The 22829-nt window shown below is 38.2% G+C and overlaps 1 protein-coding gene across 3 annotated transcripts in view; it reads left to right on the forward strand.

Annotated features, from left to right (window-relative positions):
• Positions 1 to 22829, forward strand: part of GLIS3 (GLIS family zinc finger 3) — a 167463-nt gene that overhangs the window by 112532 nt on the left and 32102 nt on the right. For all 3 annotated transcript variants that reach the window (XM_054186083.1, XM_054186080.1, XM_054186081.1), the window contains exons 4-5: positions 5495 to 5656; positions 7108 to 7218. In XM_054186083.1, the coding sequence (XP_054042058.1) occupies positions 5495 to 5656; positions 7108 to 7218 (273 nt within the window). The remainder of the gene's footprint in view (positions 1 to 5494; positions 5657 to 7107; positions 7219 to 22829) is intronic.

The following is a 22829-nucleotide window of genomic DNA, read 5'->3' on the forward strand; positions in this document are numbered from 1 at the left end:
AAATAACAATATTTACTTTAGGTTTTGTCATGGTCTGTAATTATCTTTGCATTTTTTGCATTTATACTTACGCAATACTGGATTGTAAAATTTTAGTGCAATCTACCAGAAATACCTGAAGTGACGATATGGCAGTGGACCGAACTGCCTTTTTTTAAGAGGAAAAACAGAGAGTATTACCCATTGACTTCAGTAAACTTTAGACAAAATTGTTATTGAATGGTTGGGCAAAAAATCATCTACTATAATCATAGGCAACATATATAAACATAGTCTGTCATTATTTACTGGAGCAAAGAATTCCAAGACATTGTATCATTTCGTAAGTTTAACTATAAAAGCAGAAAATAAATCCCAGCCTTTGCATAGCTTTGAGGAAAATATAGCCTTACATTTTCTGTGCATCCACCAAGGCATTCAGTCACCATGTCACAAAATGTATTCTGTTTAGATAGAAATGGTTGCTCTGTAATGAAGTGCTGCTCTAAATGCTACATTTTTCCCCATTTAAACTCTTTAAGGGTTAAAAGCAAAGCACTTATTTCACATGAAATGAACCTGGGCTTTTAAATCTCAGCTGTGGCATGCAGCCTCCTTGTTGGTGAGCACCTGATGTCAGCATTTTGAATGATGTCTGACACTAATTATGTGGTGTTCACAAGATTGCCAGGCAGGAGAGGCTGAGGGAATAAAAAGCCATTTAAAAGGTTTTCATATGAGGTCTTAGCCCCAATTTTTTGAAAGCCCTTACATCTCTTGGAGAGCAGCACCCTGCTAATGCTGTTGAGGAAGGGAAATGCTTTTTAAAAGACTATTAATTAATGCTTGAAATGCATCATTCTTGTTAGAAAGCCATATAAAGAACACCTTTTACATCTGTTCGTGTGATAAATCCAAAGCTGGGGAAAGATACTTTGTGCTTGTCATACCGCCTGCCTTGGTGCTGATCTAGAAGAACCTACTTGGTCAGCATATCACAGCATTCAAAAGTAATTGACAGGTAGACATAGGACAGATAGACAGACATAGGAAAGGTAATGTTCAACAAAGTCAAATTTAAAAAAGGAAAAACGGCTCTCTCCCCGTAACATTACAGGGAGACCAGATTGGATAATGAAATGTATTCATTGTAATATCCCATAAATATTTCCCCACACATGGCAAGAGACTAGAGGAATGCTTATCCTTCACACTTAAAAAATAAAAGATGATCCTCCCCCACATACAGTGATGCTGAAAAATATTTGCGGATCACTGTGTAAAACTGATTCAAATTAAAAAAAAAAAAAGATAATAAAGGTCTAAATGTGAGAGTATCAGAATAAGACAGTAACATTATGTTGTATATTGGAGGAAACATTACTGTAGAATCAAATATTGCTCAGGTGTCAATATTTCTAAGAGTATTTAATTTTATTTCTTTTGGTTTTAGAACCAACATTTCAAAAGTGGGTCCGAGAATGTGTTGTTTATAGTGAGAAAGCAAATTTTATATATATATATAGAGTACATAGTATAGTATATAGTATATATAGTGTGTATATATATATAGTGTGTATATATATATATATAGTGTATATAGATATATAAATTATTTGGGAGAAAGTTAAGTAACTAAATAACAGAAAATACCTAGAATCAGAAGTTATCTTTGACATAACTTACCACATTAATATAGCAGAAAAAGACAAAAGAAAATACCCTATTTAGATGCTGAAGCAAAACAAATTCAGATAGGAAAAAGTGAAGATTTTTAATACCAGATAATACTAGGGAATAGTTGGATTAAGAGGAAGCTGGGCTGTCTGTCATTGACTTTTAAAACCACGACTAGATACTTTTCTGTGAATGGATCAGATCTCAGACTGATGTTGTTTGCCAGAGCAAGGTCTTCAGTCTTCGTTACACTGATGATCAGCTGAGGTAATCAGAGCAGTTCCTTTTACAGTGAAAACTGTGTAATTTCTTAAACACTTGGCCACTGACTATCTGCTACTAACGTTAAAATATTCACACAGGTATTACTATGCTGTTCCTACAGTGTAAGGGTCTGAATGTGTTCCATAATGAAGGTTGCTGCCTAATTCCAGACAGGGCTCAGAAGTGCATGGTGCAGCCAGCAGGGATTTACATGCTGCACAGATTGTTTTATATAAGTCCATGTAATTATAGTGTAATTTTATGGGATGAACACCATCTCTGTGTATACAAACATGAACAGCACATTCATGAGAACAAGAGGGTTTTAAAGTCATAGCACTGCTTCTGATTTTTATTGACATGTTTCACTGTAAATATATTGTTTCTTGCTTTTGACAATTATCCTCGTAAAAAGATAAAGTAAACACGGATATGGATACTCCAATGAATATGTTTTTAAAATAACTCCCAAGGTTAAGAAGTACAGAGAGGAAGTTTTCTTTATGAGCTACTTAGCGGTTTCAGTGTGCATGCAACAGTAAAAATAAAAGCTCAGTAACTATGATTTCTGCATTGTAGTTTAGGAAAACATTACACAATTAATTCCACATAATATTCCAAAAAATCTGTTTTAATCGTGAGTGTGTTTAGGAGTGTTGAACAGCTTCAGAATGCCAAATGCATTCCATGTACTTCAGTGACTTATTGTAATGAAGGTGTTACATCCTCCTCTTCTACCACAGTTAATAACTTAGAAACTATGAAGAGTCACATTTCAAAATAAAACTACCATCTACCTGACATTTTTCCCCCATAGTTAATCATGTCTTCTCTGGAATACTTTCACTGAAATCTGGTTATCAGGAAAGAATGTGTGTTCTGCATTGTTGGAAAGAATTTCTTTTCATTCCTTTCATCTTAAACATCAGAGATTCCCAAGGTTTCAAAAAGTCTGTTTTTTAGAGTAAACATTTATTAACCTCTGTGTAAAGATGGTCTTTCTAATGATACAGGCTTGTAGTTTCTGTGTTTTGCTAGAATGACCTTTTCCACAATACAGAACTATATATAGCCTTGCGAACATGACACACAGTGATTTAGGGCTGCAGAGGGGGGAGGGAGCTTCAAGCTATCTTCCGTGCTTCCAAGTTATGAACAGAACCACAGGAGTCTTCAGAAATAACAATTTTTAAATTTGTAAGATAGCATTCCCCAGTTCTGCTCAGTTAAAATATTTTTGCCCAGTTAAATTCAATGCTAATTTTACAATCATACAAACAACTATTTAGACATGTTTCATTTTGTTTGCATGCTTGAAGATTCAAAGTTTAATAACTTGTGAAATAAACCAGAGGGCCTGCTTTTAGAACTTTTTCACTATGCTGAGTTTTTACCCTATGAAATTGAAGGTTGCTTGAGATAATACAATTTATTTCATACTTACGTACAGCTTAGTTACTGTCATTAGAATGGATGGCTGTTCTTTTATAAACTTAATAAGAAATAATAACTTGTCTGCCTAAGACGGGCTAATCAGTAGGTTTCTTTGTTATTTTAACAGAGCTGCTCTTGAGTTATTTTGCTTTTCAAAGGCCATTTGTTATATCAGTCTTTTCGCTCTTGTGTTTTTTATTCTTTCTCCATTCTTTAAGTTTTCCTAAAGAAATGTGGTACTTTTATACAGGCAATTGTAATATAAATCTTGTTTCTTTTTTTCTTTTTTATTTATTTATCCTGGAATATTTTCTAATAACAGTTTCCTAAAAGTAAAAATATTTTTGCACTTGCAACAATGCGATGCTTGCACACTAAACCCTCATAAACATAAAGGCAACACTATATGTAAAAGCATAAACTAATGATTAGTGATCAAAATTGGATAATCTGAAAAGCACTGTGGGTTTGCTTTGGATAAAGGGATGGGATATATAAAAAAAGCTTCCTGGGTTGAGAAATTTTCTGAAATTTATGTGTGTGAAAGATAAAATTACATTTAGGATATAGTGGGGATGGTTCATCCCTTTTCTCAAGTTTAATTTCTTAAGGTTAATTTTAATATTGCTATTTTATAAGTGACGTGCATTTTCTCCTGCATACTGTGTTTTCCTGGGCAACATTGAGCCTGTATTTCCCTCTGTTGCTAAAACTAAACAGAAGTTGTTAGGGACTGCTGCACAGAAATTCAGCCTCCCCAGTTTTCTTGGGGAGGCTGAAACTTTTTTTTTCTGTATTTTCTCCCTGCACTTTGTTCTTTAAAATTGTAACTCTCTCTTGCATTGATCCAAAAAACTGAAGTGCTTAAAATTAGGTGATGAAAATTTTATATCATGTTTTTTCTCTTTTTGAGGGTCTTACAGATTTGACTTTTGATAATTTGATAATTATGATCAGAACTGTGTCAGTGTTTTCCTACCTGTGCTTGTGTAAATATACATGCACTGAATAATATATTATAAAATGTATTTGTGTTATTCTAACATCAATGAAAAATGGCCTGTTTCCTTTCAAGTGAGCAAAATGAGTAGGAAGAGAAATGGTGGAAGATTTTGTGTTAGCATTAGAAATGTTGGACATCTCTTAATGCATTATTTTTTTTGCAAGTATACAAGAACTGCAAACTAGAATGTTATGTAGCAGGTGCTTTAGATGTTGCACAGTGGAACATACAGCAGCTGAAACTATGAGATAAATTGATCTTGATTGATAGAATTAAAAAACCCTGTACTTATAACTAATACTTACAAATATTCAAGTCTAATTGAAATCAAATGTACATAAAAATGCAAGTGTTAAATAGAACTGATGGGTTTTGTTTCCCTTAGGATAAAGTATACTCTGGGAAGATGATAGAAGAAGAACTGGTTTTCTGCTTATATAAACATAGATTTCTCTGCAGATGCAGAATTTTATTAGAAATACTGTGCCACATGATTATTAGTTGCCTGTAAGGATTAAATCCTATTATGATGGGCTCCCATTATTTTTAGTACCTCATACATTTACTTAGGGCAGAAAGGTAAAGAAATATTTCAAAAATAATTTTACTTTTTCCACCTCCATCGTCATGGCAGAGCAGACTGATACTTCCCTGCATGATCTTGTTGTTGCCTTGTGTGTTGGGCTGGTACTGAGAGATGCCTGTGTTTGGCTCAGTTGCTAATATCCAAGAAGGGTTGCTAGCGCAGGACTTGGAAACCCCACAGTGACCATTTTGCTTTCTGTGTGCTATTGGGAGAATCAGCTGGGGCTGGGCTTCCCAGACAGGCTGAGCGGTGCCACAATCTGATCTGACGGGTCTCTTTGGGTTTCAGTGTCCCATCTGTGAAATGGGAGTAGGACATAGTTTCCTAATTCAGCCATGTGCAGGAAGGGTAAATACATTCTTGTGGTGTAAATGGTTCAAGCCCTGCAGCAATACCCACACTGAGGAGCCAGACTTTCCTCAGCTCCGGAGAGGCATCCATCTGTAGCAAGATGGAGGTCTCTGCAAGCCCTTCCACCCTCCTGCTCGGTGTTTGCTGTTGCAGTTTGCTGTGTGTGCTCTCCTTTCAAATCATTTCTTTCTTTTTTCTAGTTTGAGGGTTGCAAGAAAGCCTTTTCCAGACTAGAAAATCTCAAGATTCACTTAAGGAGCCATACGGGTGAAAAGCCGTACCTTTGTCAGCACCCTGGCTGCCAGAAAGCATTCAGCAACTCCAGCGACCGCGCCAAGCACCAGAGGACACACTTGGACACTGTAAGGAAGCAGAAGTCCCATTGCAGTCCCCTGTACATTAGACCGTGTGCTCCTTTCCTCCAGCTTGGTGGCAGCAGGTAGCCCATAACCTTAAAGATGGGAGGGAGAAGTGTCTGATGAGGCTGGTTACGCTGTTTGAGAAGTGACCCAGTAGTGTAAGCATGGACGAAGATGGGCCAAACTGCTTGATAAAAAGGCCACAGCTCCATGGGCTTTGCTGCAGGTAGAGGCAGTAGCTTTCTCCCACTTAGGTGACCTGCAGTCATTATGCGCAGACACAGAAGCCATCTGTGATAATAACTGCTGTTCTCCGCCAGAAACTCGGTTAAACTTAAGGTTGGGGCGTGTACCAGAAAGTCAAGAGAGGAAGAATGGTTTTGTAAATAGAAAAAAAATCCTGCCAACAAATTGTTGGTTGTGAATTTCAGTCACAGCTGAGATATGTTTAAAAAACTTTTGTTTCATACCAAAAGTTTGTGTTTCGTCAGAGACAAACAGTTTCTAAAGGGCAGAAGTCCAGAAAGAAAACAAGAACAATGCCATTTGAATTAAATGGCTGTCACAAAATTTAAATTATCCATTTTGAATAGTCAATATTATGGCTGGTAAATTAATAATTTGTACAAGGTGTTTGCAGAAATTCTTTGTGAAACATAAATGGCTAAATTGGAAAATAGCTAATTTCAGCAAACAGTTGAACCTAATGTTCTTTTAATACTCTGTCTTGTGGACCTGCAAGTCTTCAGGGAAAACAGATAGGTTAGAACAGGCAGAAGGAGATATTTGTAGAGATTTTTATTTGTTTTGTGAGTTAGATTTGTTGGGGCTCTCTTTTAAGAAAAACTATAAAGGTATTACAGCACTGGTATCTTTCTAATATGACATGCTATTAGAAAATGTGAGCTGAGGGAGTTTGTCTTGTACTTCACAATGAAATGTGTGTATTTGTGTGTATCAAAGTAACTTCAGTATTCAATGCTTGCTTTGGTTTTTGCTTGCTCTCTTCGTAACTCTCTTGTAACTAACACTTTTTCTCTTTTTCTGAAGCAGATTCTTCTATAATCCTAACAGTCTATCTGGGCCTTTACTGCAGTTTCTTTACCTGATTCACTAAAGAATGTAATTTCTGATTAAGTCAAAGATTGCTCTGAGGGTGGAAGAATTGTGAGTATAACTAGCAATATTCATTGCACTGATTACAAAAAAAAAAAAAAAAGGTAACAATCAAAGGTGCCATAATGAAAGCTTTCCTGTGGTTTATCTTCCTTATAAGCCACACTTTCCTCCTCTCCCTTTCTAATGAATTACTGAGCATTCTGCTTGTAGTAACGTGCAACACTTGTGTTCTGCAGTAATGCGGTTTGCAGCATCCCAAGCCTCGAAGGGGATTCTCGTGAGTTAAAGTACTGTGTGATATAACAGCTGCTTTATCCTTTTTCTTTTCGACTCAGAAACCTTATGCATGTCAGATTCCAGGATGTACTAAACGATACACAGATCCAAGTTCCCTGAGAAAGCACGTGAAAGCCCATTCTTCCAAAGACCAGCAAGTCAGGAAAAAGGTAAGTTTTCTACTGTGTTGACTGGTGTAAAGTTTATGTGGAAAAGTCGGTGTTCTGATATTAGATGTTTCAATGCCTCTTCAAGTACTTGTGCTGATTTCAGACTAGAAAAACCATTAATGGGAAATAATGGGTATGATTCTTATATAGATGATACTTTCATCTTTGACTTAATGAGGCTGCCTGCTTTAATGCTTTTATTTTTTGATGTGATGATTAATCACTAAACATACATAATAAGGAAAATCAGAAATAATTTTTTAAAACAGAAATTTTTGGGTTTAAAGTTCTGCCACTTGATAAATGCATAGTAATACAAAATCCATTTTACACAGCCAGTCTCACGTGGAAGGATGGATTTTGAGGGCAGATGAACAGTATCTGAGATTAAGCTCTAAATTGTATTTCCATATGCCAGACACTTCCAAATACTAAGAAATTTCACAACGCCAGTTCCCTGTGGATGTCAAGTCCATGAATCAACAGTTTATATGTATAAGCACATCTTTAAAGGGCTGAGTTGTGACCTAAGGGAATGATTATTTTTTTCTGAGCATTTTTCATCATGTCTCCTGTTAATCACTGGCACTATTTCATTAGGTTATTTAGATCATTCAGGAAAAAAATCTAAGCTTTCATTTTAAAGGAAACTGGTTCTGATAAAAGGGGAACATGCATGAACTGGTGTAGGGATAGATAAGACTTCGAGATGTCAGCCCCATGTAAAACGAGTTACGGTTTGAAAATTTTAAAATTAAATGCACAGCCATTCATAGAAAGCAGCAAAAAAATTGCTTTGTACAGTGTTGGAAGTGCTAAGTGTCAGTCTTTAAAGCTGCATTATACAAATTTGAAGAGTGAGTTTTGATGCAATGGTTTGTTGAAGGAGAACATGGCAGCAGAGACCTGCACGTCAGCCTCTGAGGAACTGGCCTGTAGCATTCTTGAGGAATTTCCTTGAAACTCATGAGTGCCCACTCCTGTGTCAGAGACAAAGTCACTGAGAGTTCATTTTCACCTTAATAAGCGGTACTTTGGCTCCCTTGCTCCTGTGCACGCTGCCCACAGGCAGGACTGCCAAAGGAGTGAGCCCTGTCCTGCCTGTCCCAGGAGGGCAACTCAGTCACCCCGACACTGTCTTCTACAAGCATCTAAAGTATATGCTGCAAGACATTGCATTCTGAGAAATTTGTGTGTGATGCCTCAACTAAAACTGGCGTAATGGACCTGAATACAGGTCTTAAACTGTACTGTAGCATTACTGTCATTGAAAGTGAAATAATGTGTTATCTCCCCTCTCTCATTTTGACAGATTGTGGGATTTTCCTTCCCGCATTTCATTCACTATTTGACTTTGCTCATGTTTCATTCCTTCTTTGTGCTGAACAGTTTAAACCTGGACCTTTTTGCTCCTCGCTTCACTCTCTATGGGCACAATCTAGACTTAAAATTGCTTATTTTTTCATCCCTGTTTGATAAGGATTTATTTGTGCTCATTGGTCACCTGAGATACGTTGATATATGGAAGGGGAAATAAGCCAAACCTCCACAAGAAGGAAGGAAAAATTGTGGCATCTATCAAGCCAGATATTTAAAGCATGGATAAAGTTTGCAATGTATAATGTTTACAAGGTACAGCATAGTTACTGGACCTTTGAGAACTTATAATTGCTAACTAACATCATGCTTTGGTATCTGAAATATTTCCTGGCAGTCATAATAATAAAAAGTAAGAAACAATAAAGCTTTTAATGCAGAATTAAGGTTATTTATGACTTTAATTGAAAGTGAAAATTGGCTTAATGTCAAAAAAGTCTTTACAAAAATGTGAATTCATCAAGAATAACCATAAAAATTCCAAGGTGATAAAGGCACAGTGGAGTAATACTTCCAGCCCTAGGGATCTGTTCTGTTGAAAAGAATGAAACCCTTTTGTGTCATACTCTGTTAGTCATGGATTCATTTAATATATCCTGCCTGACTGATTTTAATCCTCCTTTTAACCTCCCCCTACACACCAAGTGACATTATTGTGGTGTCTTAAGTTGATGGCTCTCCAAGACTGTACCTGCAAATGTGTCTCTGATGTTGCATAGGCTTAAAATAGCTGCATGAAGTATATTCATAACAGCAGAATCAGCTACTTGCTGTGCTAAACATTACATTGAGTCTTCAGCCCAGATTTTCTCGATCTGTCTTTAAAGATTTGGCCCTTTCCTTGGCCCTCTGAGATGGGGCCAGATTATGCAATCTGATACAGATAAATTTCCATCTCTGAAGTATTTTAAGTAACTTTTGTTGATATGTGTTTATGGCTTACCATGTAAGGCAAAAATGCCTTTTCTGCAAATCTTGTAAGGCAGCCACTGTAGACCAAGATCCCGGCACAAATATATTTAATGCAAGCAAGTTAGTGGATAGTACAATAAAATTTCATTTACTTTTCAAAGGAAAGCAGAAGAGTAAAGAGCGCCATGCCTGCTTTAATAGTCTTTGTGTAATTTGTAAAATTCTTCATCAACGTGAGGGCAAACATGTACCCAAACATGTTTGCCTGTTTCCCATGCAAACACCTGGGAACAGATGCTGAAAACATGTAGCAAACATTTTAGGTATAGTCTCTACGCATCGTAGTATTCAGTCTGTACTTTTAAAATATATTGGTGGGATAAAAAGCAGTGATTCCTATCTTACTTTAAAAATCACTGACTGCGCCTGGATTTCATCTTCCATCAGGGAAGATGGATGGAGCTCCTTCTAAGCGGGGAAGTCAGTGACAGAAAACTAGGCAGCACCTAAAAGGAGAGCATGAGGTGATGCTGAGAGGAATGCTAATGCACAGCATGCCCCTGGACATGTTAAAACCTGTCCTCTTCTCAGTCATGTCCTCCTTTCAACTTTGAAAGGACAACAAACTTCAGAAATTTTTTTTGTAAGTTGAACAGTTCCCGTGTGGTATTTATTACCACAACCTAGAATGGAAGATAAGAGCTGTAGGGGATTCAAAAGGAAATGGATATTTCTGTGGACAGTGAGACAGGGTTAAAAAATAAACATGAGATTTGCAAGGGATATCGGTGCTTCAAGATCGTGCTTCAGGCTAGAAGTCAGCATCTACCTAAATAGATTAGGTAAAAACATGGTTATTCTGTAGTGCTTATTTGAGGTTTCTCACCCTTTCTCCTGAAATGCCAGCCACTAGTGGACACAGTGTACATAACTTAACGCAGTCTGTGTGGATCTTGGGCCTGATCTGGAAGAAGCATCTGCTTCTAAATTGATGCTTTAAAATAACTTTCAGGCTGCATAGCCTTAACTTATGTATTCTCCTGCTTTTTTCCTTCTCTCATTCTATTTTTATAATCCTTTCCTGTTTCAATTTCCTTTCTTACTCAATCTTCCACCTTTGTAGCTTTTTGTCTTTAGGGTATGCACCCCAAACTGAACACCTGTAGGTGGCTGAGGTGCGTATGCTGTGGTAAAACCAGCCTCAGGACTTTCTTCCACCCCAGATACTCCTATATTCTCTCACCTTTCACCCTGTTTCTTTTTTTTCCATCTGCAGAGTTCAACTACAGTGTCAATTTAGAAAGCATAGAAAACATACAGGTAAATGCCACTTAAACATTTGACATGCTGTGTATTTGCTAATCTTTATCTAGCTTGGACCTCATGTTAATTTAGGGTCTCATGAACCATTTAGCTTTTCTTTTCATCTCACATCAATAATTACCTAACAACTGATCAGCTTTTTCAATCTTTGTGCATTTTCAAGGCAGACTGGGACCAGAAAGAGAAATGAGTGCTTTTTTTTTCCCTTTTGGGAAACTCTACAAAGGACAGAAATCCAGTTTTTAGCTGAGTCACTTCCTGAACTAGCAGCTTTCATATGAAGAGGGGCTGTAACAGCCTAAAGTGATTGTTTCGCAGAATCAATGGTAAACATGCAGGATTTTTGAAATGAAAGGACAAGGAGGATAAATTCATGAGTTAAAATTGCTATTTGATTTCTTGTTTCAAATACCCAGTAAAAACAATATAATTACTTGGCTTGCTTTGTGGAAGTGCAGTGAATCAGAAGAAAAGGTTAGGAAAACAGAAGGATGAATGAGGCAGATACTTGCTCTAGCTAATCTTCATATTATTTATTCTTCTTACAAAACACTAACACTATTTTCTGACTTCATAATATCTGAAAACCATTTGTACACTGATACTTTTTGTTCTGAGTACAGGCTGCCTCTGAAAATTGCCAGCCTATAATATTAGATGCAGCTGTTAATGGTAGAAATATTACCTACGTGAAGTCAGGATGAATCATTATGCTTATAGATCCTATAGCTCTCATCTGTAGAGCAGTTGTAATAAGGAAAGCTCCAGATGAGCGCATTGCTTTGGTACCTTCAACAGGGCCAAGTAATTTTGTTCCTTGAGTCAGCCTGTGGACTAGTCAAAAAATAGGGCACTACTTGACACAAGTAAGCTTATTTTCAGTTGGTTACACTTTGTGTTTTCAGTAAACAGCAAATTTCTTTCATCCATGAACTGATGATACTGTATTTGAAAATATGAATCCATAGCTCCTTTAGTTTCTAAGTCTTTTTATTGAAGTTGTGAAAACGAAATTATGCAACATACCATTAACAAAATACAGAGCCTGCACTGTTACATATCCAGTAATATGAAAAAAGGTGAATACTACCATTTTGCTCTTCATGAAGATCTGTTTGTTGTGCAAGCTAGCACTTAGCCTTTTACAAGTATAAGGACATTATCTTTTTCATACAAGTATACCATGACAAAAAATTGTTATTTCTGCAGGAGTCTTGCTGAAGAAATCTGTATTTGTAAATCTTAAGAAAATATTTAATTCATTTTTAAGTATTACAATACAAGTCTCACTGTGAATGGAATAGACCCTCCACTGGCTTTGTGTAGATCTTGTCATGAACATCTGCAACGTCTACTGCCTTTTTTAAAAGCTTTCTCTTTTAAAAAAATGCATTTCAAACAGATAAGAGATAATAAAAAAAAGATTGCTTTGATTTCATACAGTTGTTTAGCAAGGACAAGATCGGTTTGGTAACATTTACCTTATCATCTGAACAATGCAATGGCTATGCTTTTAGATACAGTTTTAATTTTATCAATAATTATACCAATGAACAACTGTTGTCATGTTCTTTAAGCCAGTGTATCCTGCCAAAAAGAAAAAAATATTTAAAATATTGTTTCCATTTAATTAAACGACAGTGCAATAGGTAAGAATCCAACTGGTTAGCTCCATCTTTGTGCAAAAAAGGAAAAAATAATTTGAGCAGTACAGGTAACCAAGACAACTCTTAGTCTGGGCCTTGAACTGAAAGACAATATATACCAAATAATATCATCTTCCAGATGATCATTCTTTGATTCGTTGGCAGTGTTAACAGAGCCCAGACCATGTCATTGATCTTGTTGTGTAAATTAGTTATGGATCAGATACATTGTACAGATAAGCTTTGAGATATGGAATGCTTACCTGGCAATTGCCTCTGAAAGCTGTTTGTCTCCTGGAAACCTGCATCATCTCAGCTCGTTCAGATGGGTCTGGATGAAACCAGGCATGTATTCAGCTGACCTGATAGCTTAACACCTCAGCAGGTGCATAACAGAGTATATGGTCTCTACTGGATTTTTCAATACTATGCTGAGGAGCATAGATCAGCTAAAGCATGCAGTGTTTAGGCTTAACTGTATTTTGCTTCTTATTTATTTATTTGATTTGTACTTAGTCTTATTCTAACACAGCAATTGTACTTGTTCCAGGACAGAATTTTTGTACTGTCTCTACCACAAAGCAAATATCATGGAGGCAGAGCTTTGGGAAAGGCAGTCCAAAGGACATTTCTGAAAGTTGTCTACACCTTGGGGAGGTTTTTTTGGAATTGTAGTGTATATGGTACATCTACCAAATCACTAAGGAATGAAAAGGGTGGTGAGACCTCAGAAGATAAGGGATATGTGCACAGACTTCCAGCTTGGTTATTTCATCTTCCTTTTTGACACAGCTTGGTCAATTCTAAAACCATGGTTGAATGGTGCTTTTGGGAAGTTGTCAAAACATTCTCCCAATGAAGATGGACTCTTCCAAGATTTGTTCCTTTGAAATCTGTTTGGAAAGAGATCTTTTCAGTTGTTATTGTGAGGAGAAATAAAGGACAGGCAATCAGGGCCTCTCTAATCCTGCTGCTGTTTGTGCATGATTTCTTCCATGTTGCATTTATTGCTTTTTCTAAAACCAATCAGCTAGCGATGGCTAGTTTTCAGAATACTTTTCCTGATTACAATAAAGAAAAAAGGTGCTACACTGCACTCCTGAGATGAAGCAGGCTGTAGGACACCTCAGCCACATGCATTCCTACTTTGGACTGTAGTAGAGTCTAGTAGAGCAGAGCAGTCCACACTAGCTGTGGAGCGTGTTGGAAATAATGAAATAAGGATATGGGTCGTCTGACCAAAGCAGTTCCTGGAATTGCCTTGCAGAGTGGCCTGTGCTGACCTTGACCAGGGTTCCCATCTCAGCTGAGGGAGCTTCACAGAAGCCACCTTGCACAGCTAATAATGATCCTGCAGGTATTGCTCTTCTGCCACTGTGCCACCCCCATATTCGCAAAAAGGCAATATAAAATCTCCACCTTTAGAGACAGATCTCAATAACTGAATTCTTCTGAAGGCTAGTCATTTTATATTCCTTTTCTAACAGTTCATCTCTTAGAGCTCTGTTATGTATAATGTATATAAACCTGTCCACCTTACAATGGAAATGTTAGGAGAAATGGGAAAAAACCAAAGTGCTTAAAGGCATGATATACCCTTATTGAACAGTATTTCTCTGGAAATAAGACATACAAGTATTTTCATTAACAGGTTAGCATGGAGTTTTCTATCAAGATTTGAGAGATAGTTTACCTTTGTATTTTGTGGGTCGTGTCAGCAAATACATTATTCCTTCAGCAAAATAATACAGAGCTCTGGCTTCTTACAGGGCTGCACACTTCTTGATTGTTCATTGTTTATATTGTTTTATAGTAGAAGTAGGCTTTTTTGTTCTAAACACATGTTGATTTTCCTGCACAATTGATGAAGCTACCAATTTGTTTAAAGATTTTGGCATAAACAAAATTTTACACCAGCATTTAGATTTAGTGGAGAACGTGAATAGAAAACAATGTCTGGTGACTCTTTTTAGCTAGTATCTTCGGTTTATTTAATTTCGCAACACTTATTTCCAGTTTTTCCTTTCATTTCTCAGTATTTGAACTAGGCTTTTTTGTGACTCAGGAAACAATGCTTACTGCGTTTCTTAGGAAAATAAGTTAACTTTATTTTTTCTCACTCAGAATGTTTAATTGATGTGGAAGGAGGGAGTCAAGGAGGGTTAGAGCATTACATCATTAGTATTTCAGCAGGTTATTGGGGCACTAAGCTAGTTACCAGTGACATTGTCCATTATGTGACTATATTAATCTGGAGAAACTGCTCTGTTTGTGAACACCTGCCTCGGAGACAGCAAGCAGCCAAATCTGACAGTATGAGCCCAGTCTGCTTCTGGGTCTTTCAGGTTTCGCTTGCCCTTGTTCAAACTCTTAGTTCAGATTTCACTGTTAAAACTGCAAAAGGGAGAGAATGGATTGAAAGGGAAGCAAATCTATTTTCTTGCTTTGAGAGCAGTTGAACATAAGGATATTTTCCCTCATTTGTTCTCTATGGAGTCTATTTAAAAGATGTCACTAATGCAAAAAGAAGTGCATTCAGGGACTAAGGGTCAGTAAGCAGTGCCCATGGCAACGAAGAAACTATTCTGCAGAAAAAATGCAGTGAAGAGTAAGTGTTTTAATCCCCAACTTTAATCCCTTTACTTCCTGTTTTCAAAATGAAATATAAATCAGGCACCATGGCGTGCAGCAATTTTTCCTGAAAGGGATGTTGGCAGAAAGGGATTACGAACGGGCAGCAGTGTTTAAGGAATTTAGTCATACAATTTGTTGGAAAACTTTTGAGACTACGAATGACCAGTTCTTTTGAGTGTGGTCAGTGAGAAACAGGAAAACAGACCCTGAATGCAATGGAGGACTGGCTGTGGCTGACACCCCCCCAGCCCCAGCTGCTGCAGCAGCAGTGATGTGCGCTGTGGTGGGATACAGGAGTCGTGCCTCACAAGGAAGCTCCATTGTGGACGACATGCTTTGCCACTGGTGCACGTAGAGCTCTGCTCTCCAGGGAAGAAGAAACATCGGAACCCCACTATGTTTTTCATGGTGTGGTGGCAGTTGTTATAACCAGGGGATTGTTCGTTCACTCTGATGTTAACATTTGCTATTTCACATCATGGTTCCTCCTTGCACTTGGTTTCTGCCCTGAGCAGGTACTCCTGTGAGCTTCAGCAGCATGATGTGTTGAAAAGTGCATCACAAGGAATAAGTGCCGTCACCCTCGTTGCTTTTACACACATGATAAAAAAAATCCAAATTGTCTCAAAATCTGTAAACAGCTGTCAGCGCATGCCCGTAGCATTTTGTATTCTTCAGGTTCATTTTTGGTAGCAAACAATATCCTTTTCTGCATTTGTGTGTCTTCACTTCCCTGCCACAGCCTATGCATGAAGGCGGGCTTGAGAGAGCAGGAACCCTTCTTTGTTTAGCAGCCTGGTTGACATAGTGCCTTGGGAGGCAGTCCTGAAGGGCAAAGGGTTCCAGGAAGGCTGTCTATTCTTCAAGAAAGAAATCTTAAAGGGGGAGAAGTAGGCCATTCCTATGTGCTAGAAGATGAACTGGCTGGGAAGAAGACCAGCGTGGCTGAACAGAGAGCTTTGGCTGGAACTTAGACACACACAAGTCTATGGGGCCTGATGGGATCCACTCAAGGGTACTGAGGGAGCTGGTAGAAGTGCTCACGAAGCCACTTTCCATCATTTACCAGCAGTCCTGTCTAACCAGAGAGATCCCACTTGACTGCAGGTTAGCAAATGTGACACCCATCCACAAGAAGGGCCGGACAGAGGATGAGGGGAACTACAGGCCTGTCAGTCTGACTTTGGTGTCTGGGAAGGTTATGAAGCAGGTCATCTTGAGTGCCAGCATGTGGCACAGACAGAACAAGTAGGCAACCAGGACCAGTCAGCATGGCTTTATGAAAGGCAGGTCCTGCTTGACTAACCTGATCTCGTTCTACAACAAGATGACCCACTAAGTGGGTGAGGGAAAGGCTGTGGATGTTGTCTAACTAGACTTTAGTAAAGCCGTTGACATGGTTTCCCACAGTGTTCTCCTGGAGAAACCGGCTGCTCATGGCTTGGACAGGTGTACTCCTTGTTGGTTAAAAAACTGGCTGTTTGGCCAGGCCCAAAGAGTGGTGGTGAATGGAGTTAAATCCAGTTGGTGGTGGTCACAAGTGGTGTTCCCCAGGGCTTATTACTGGGACCAGTTCTGTCTAATATCTTTATGAATCATTTGGACAAGGGGATTGAATGCACCGTGAGTAAGTTTGCAGATGACACCAAGTTAGGCTGTAGTGTTGATCTGCTTGAGGGTAGGAAGGCTCTACAGAGGGATCTGGACAGGCTGGATTGATGTGCTGAGACCAACGGTTTGAGGTTCAACAAGGCCAAGTGCCGGGTCCTGCACTTGGGTCACAACAACCCCATGCAGCGCTACAGGCTTGGGGAAGAGTGGCTCGAAAGCTGACTGGCGGAAAAGGACCAACACCTGGAGGTGTTGGTCGACAGATGTCTGAATATGAGCCAGCAGTGTGCCCAGGTGGCCAAGAAGGCCAATAGCATCCTGACTTGGTATCAGGAATAATAGTGTGGCCAGCAGGGCTACGGAAGTGATTGTCCCTTTGTACTCTGCACTAGTGAGGCAACACCTTGAATACTGTGTTTTGGGCCCGTCACTGCAATAAAGACACTGAGGTGCTGGAGCATGTCCAAAGAAGAGCAATGAAACTGGTGAAGGGTCTAGAGCACAAGTCTTATGAGGAGCGGCTGAGGGAGCTGGGGTTGTTTAGCCTGGAGAAAAGGAGGCTGAGGGGAGATCTTATTGCTCTCTATAAGTATGTGAAAGGAGGTTGTAGTAAGGTCTCTTCTCCCAAGTAGCAAGTGACAGGATAAGAGGAAATGGCCTCAAGTTGCATCAGAGGAGGTTTAGCTTGGGTATTAGGAAAAATTTCTTCATTGGACCAGGCTGCCCAGGGAAGTGGTTGAGTCACCATCCCTGGAGTTATTTAAAAGATGCGTAGACATGGCACTTAGACATGGTTTAGTGGTGGGCAGGGCAGTGCTAGGTTAATGGTTGGACTTGCTGACCTTAAAGGCCTTTTCCAACCTAAATGATTCTATGATTCTATAATTCTATGATTCTCATTATGCAGTCACACTTCAGTCTGGGCTTTAAATGTGCTATCCCGTACATGATGCTACTTAAGCATCACCAGTATATGATCACCAGCAAGCAAGATTGAAGCTGTGTAAAGGATGCCTAAGAGGCTGCAGTTAAGTGCCCTGACAGCAGCTCAAACACCCTTCAAGTCTTTAACTGTCCTCATTGAGTGTCCCTGTTCAGGCTGGGACCTCCTGTGAAACCATCGTTGGCATGCAGATTTCACACTGCTGGAGGTGGGTATTGGCAGCTGGCCTGCACTGGCAGGGACTGATTTTGGAGTCCTTAGTACTTCTCCTGAAGCAATGATATACTGGCTTCACTGGCAGTCCTCGTATTAGGAGGGCCTTCATCTGCCCATTTGTTTCCTCCTCGTGCTGAAGAGCTCTGCCCCGTCTGCTGACACTGTTATTTCTGAGACTACACTGTAAGCTGAATTAGGTCTTTAACAACAAGAAAATACCCAACCTGAAACAGAAATGGGCATTTCTGTTTCAGGTTGGGTTTTTACAAATTCTACAATTTTTACAATTTTTACAAATGGGAGGCTGTAGGAACTCCGAAAATTGTCAGGTCAAGCCCAGCCAGCACTTCACATCACCATCTAGCCAGAAAACACACACGCTAAACAGACAACTCACAGACAGTGGATGAAACTCTACAGGGATGTCCTAAGGAATCTTTGCAGGAGTAAAAATCATATGCCTGAAGGCTAATAATCTGGAGCTGTTACTAGAAAGCTGCCAAAGTTCTAGTCTTAGGCTCTAATCAAGGTATTATTTTCAACAGAGGGGTATTTCCTTGGAGGAACTGGTACATGCATGAACTTAAGTTCCAGTGGAGATTAACACAAAGTCAAATATTTAACGTGAAGGCCAGTGTTATATAAAGGGTGATGTAGAGTTTAAAAAATAATGTGAAATCGGAAAATCTTTGTTTCTGTGTACTAATAATTCCTGATGTTATCTATTGATTTTCATGGCGATTTTTGGTCACCTGTGACAGTAAGAAAAAGATAGTTGTGGTAAATGAAGTACCAGGTGGATGAGTTCCACGTTATTCAACTCCTGATGTGAAAATTTGCCAAACAGCTTTATTTTCAAAAGGGAAAGCAAATCATTCTGCAGTACAAGTGGTTTCTTTGTCAGGCTGCATTTATTTGGAAAAGCTGATGTGTAGCAACATCATATACTAGCTATCTCCAAATCAGTCTGGCAGAAAAGAATTATTATTTCCTGCCTTTTGAGTGGCACAGCTCAGCTCCTAGATTGCTGTTCACACAAAAACCAGCTACAAGCCTCTTAGAACTGCAAGAAGAAGAGAATGAAATAGGAAGACTCATAGGTAATATATATATGTGTGTGTGTGCGCGTGCGCGCATCTGCATACAGTTGTATGACAAGATGCTTTCCAGTTGTATGAGTAGAATGAGAAAAAAAAATGAAAGCAAAATTTGTGAAAACAAGGAGCATCCTTAGGAGCCTTCTACATTAAAACACATTACTTCCAAGTATGTAGAGCAAAATAATAACAGTTTTCAACAGAAGTATGACCGAACAAGCTCTTTTGTTTATTTCAGAAAATGGCAACTTACAATACATCTCACTCAAACTGTACTTCCCTTCTTTAAAGTGAGATTCTCAGTTTGATTTTTTTATTCAAACTTTCCTTTCAGCTCTGTCCCAGCTGCAGTTTTTCCCCTTTAAATAGTGTTCTAAATCATTTTAATGAGGAGATAACCAAACTATTCCTCATATTAGAATAATACCAATCAAAAGAAAACTCTCTGTTCTATATATAATAAAGGTAGGATTCCTTTCTTGTAGTATTGCTTCAAAATCAGAATTTCTTCTTGACTTGAAATTTGCCAAAGTTAGATGACTGTGTAGGTTCCAGGTCCTTTTCATTAAAATGTGAGAGGCTGAAAAAAACTTTTTTCAGGAGATGTGTTCTCCTGATTTACGCTAGGTCGCAAAGATGGAAGCCATTTTTGTATTTGAACTCAAATGTTTGTGGTGACACTTTGAGAAGAGCAAAAGTAACTATTTCTTGTACAGAACCTAACATCCCTACTGTGCACATAGGCTAGTTTAGCTTGATTTTTATTGTGTTTTATTGTGTTTTCAATTCATTTAATTGAAACAGAATGTAAGAGCAGGTGAAAATAGCATGCATGCATATCTGAAAGATGCGGTAGACAATTAGTAGAATAAGGAATGCCATGGCTCTCTGGAAATCCTGCCCAGATGACTCACTGGAAACAAAAGTTATTGAGGAAATCCTTCTGTCTGCATTGTTTGTCTGCCCGAGATGTCTGTAGCCTCCAGAGGCAAGAACTAGGACACTTAGCAAGTGTAAACTTTCAGCAAGGGTAAACTTCTATTGTTTGTTGTCAAAAAAGTTTAGTACTGTGCAAGACAGCACCGGACCTTGAAGCTGATCTGCGGGAGTAAAGGGATGATCTAGCAAGCAAACCTATAATATGAGTGTATTTTTATATGTAATAAAAACCTATAAAAAACTCTGTCACATAGCATGGCTTCATATTGAACTTGTAATTTTCTAGTGGTCACATCTGTGTGCTGTTAATGTCATGATGCTAACAGGACGTAATTTTACTCTAACTGTACAAGAAAATACTAAGTCCTGGCTACCTCTTCAGAAAAACTAGTACAATATGTAGCTCTATGTGGACAGGTCATGCTTTCCTCTCCCAGTGACTGCTTAACTTACGGACAATAAAAATGAGTGGAAGACTACTGGCTTATTCTCTACTGGACAAATAGCACTTAGTAAACTTAATACACAGACTATGTAAATAGCAGAAATTCCTCTTTAGCTTTACAACGTAAAGAAAAACACATTTGTAAAGCTATTACAGTTCATGTAAAACAATTCCTCTCAATGAAACATAGCAGAATTTAGTGGTTTTTTTCTGGTTTTTTTGGCATGGCAAACACAGATCTAACCTTCATCAAAACAGACTCTAACCAATGTCTGCCTTACATATGGAAATACTCTACAAGGTGTACAGCATATGTGCAGTCCATTAAGCCTGCTTTCACAAAAGCAAGATGTAAAATGCTGTGATTTGATGACATAAGTGACATGTTTGAATGACTGGAGGAGTCTGAGCTTTGCTGATTAACTAGAATTAATATGAGTACATATAGGAAGGTTTTGAAGTTACTAAGATCCTATTTTATGTGGGTTGGAAACAAACTAATAATGGTTGAGAAATCCTAAACTACTTCTGTTCTGACTAAGTGTATTCACAAGCACACTTTTCTTATGTTTTCCTTGATGGTGTCTGATTTCTGTTGAACAGGAATAATGCTGAAGAAACTAGCCGGGTTGTACAAAAACATGCAGATCTCAGATAAAACACGCATTGGTTAGAGGAATATAAAGCAAATGATCTTTTCTTTTAAGGAGACACTTTCCCTGAAATTTTGTCATGCATCAAATCAATAGGACCTCTCTGTTCTCGGACTCAGATATATTGAAATTGAAAATTGAAGAATGTAGATTCTTACTCCCTTCTAATTACTTCTGTGTCATTACTAGTTCTTGTGTCATTTAATCTTGAGTAATTATTTAATCATACCTAAAGTGCACAGGAGTAGAATTTCCATCCATTGTTCTGAAAGCTGATAAACATTAGTTGATTGTCACAGAAGTAAAACAATGGTAAGTCATGACTGATAGTAATTGGTTTTGTGTATTAGAAAAAACTGCCACATTGTGATAATGGGAATGTCTCAGATTTCCAAATACAAAACTTCACAAGTCTACTGTACAACTGAGCTATTAAAATGGAAAATATATTATTTAGAACAAATATTTCATTCATGGAAGTTATAAGTGAGATGAGCAGTTGATTGTCAATTTGCACCTTGGTCAGGCATAAATTTAGGCTACATTACAGCACACGGAAAATTTCTGTGCTCAGCATAGCAAAATTGTCAGCTACTGATTTCATCCTTCAGCAAGGTAACTTTCTAACCTTGTAGTTCTCAAAAATACATGTCAAGTTTTCAGTCTCAGCATGTTTGTGCTGGTGCTCAGCTGAGTGATCATGAGGGAAGCAAGGTGTCGGGAGCCAGGATGCTGGGAGATTTGTGCTGGGTTATGATTTATACAGAATTCAAAGAGATTGTCAGCTGTCTTTTACAGCGGGTTGATAAATCTACAGTCTAGGCTGGAAAAGAAATGCATTGTCTTTAGAGCAAAGCAAGCAACAGGCTGCAGCAGTTAAATCCGGTTAATTATTATTTCTCCTGATTTTGTTATAGAAGTCAGATTTTTTCCATATTTATTTTCATATTAGACTCCATAGAAATGTAAAGTCACACAATGCTGATTAATAATGTAAATTGTAAGAATTTGAATCTGGATATATCTGGCATTTAATTTCACATGCACTTAATTTCATGAAAAATCAAAAGTTACTAGTGATAGCAGTAAAAACAGAATAATTAGTGGATAATAGCAGACAACCACTGGAAGAAACATTTGTACTTATAATAGATTGTAAATATATGGATAAGAAATGAAAAGCATTTGTCAAGGTATTTTTCCCTTTCTTTTTCCCTTTTTCCCTTTCCACCTTCTTTCTCTGTCGCCTCCCACCATCAATCCCATACAATTCTAGAACAGCAAGTTCTAGAATAACAAATATACCTCACAAAGGTAGTGTACCTTCAGGCTTAATAATGAATCACTATATATTTTAAGAGAAGGAATAATCTGCAGCATGCATAGTCTGTGCATAGGTATCATAGGCTGTGTTGTATCTCTTTATTACAGTCACCCTACCTCAGGTGCTTATGATGCATAAGACCAACTCTCCACTCAGTTGCAACAGTTCTATACTAATGCACATCTGATCATCAAAAGTCATTTGGATGATTATCAGCATCTTGTGGCACAACAATGGGTCTTTCTACATTTGCATTCAGAATCACTGCCTCTTCTTACTTCATTTCTGAGTACAGGATGGACAGAAATTTCTCATGTTGTTGCTCTTCCTCCCCTTAGGAGTTTGTTAGAGGTGCTAGGTTATATACTAGTCACTGTTACCTGCTCACCTTTCATGGCATCAGAGAGAAGGCATCTGTGAGATTTGCTTCTTGGGACTCTGACGCATGGGTGCAGCAAATCCTGTTGCACTAGGTCAGGTTTCTGTCCATC

This window comes from Rissa tridactyla, chromosome Z (genome assembly GCF_028500815.1).
Source record: "Rissa tridactyla isolate bRisTri1 chromosome Z, bRisTri1.patW.cur.20221130, whole genome shotgun sequence".
Lineage (NCBI taxonomy): Eukaryota > Metazoa > Chordata > Aves > Charadriiformes > Laridae > Rissa > Rissa tridactyla.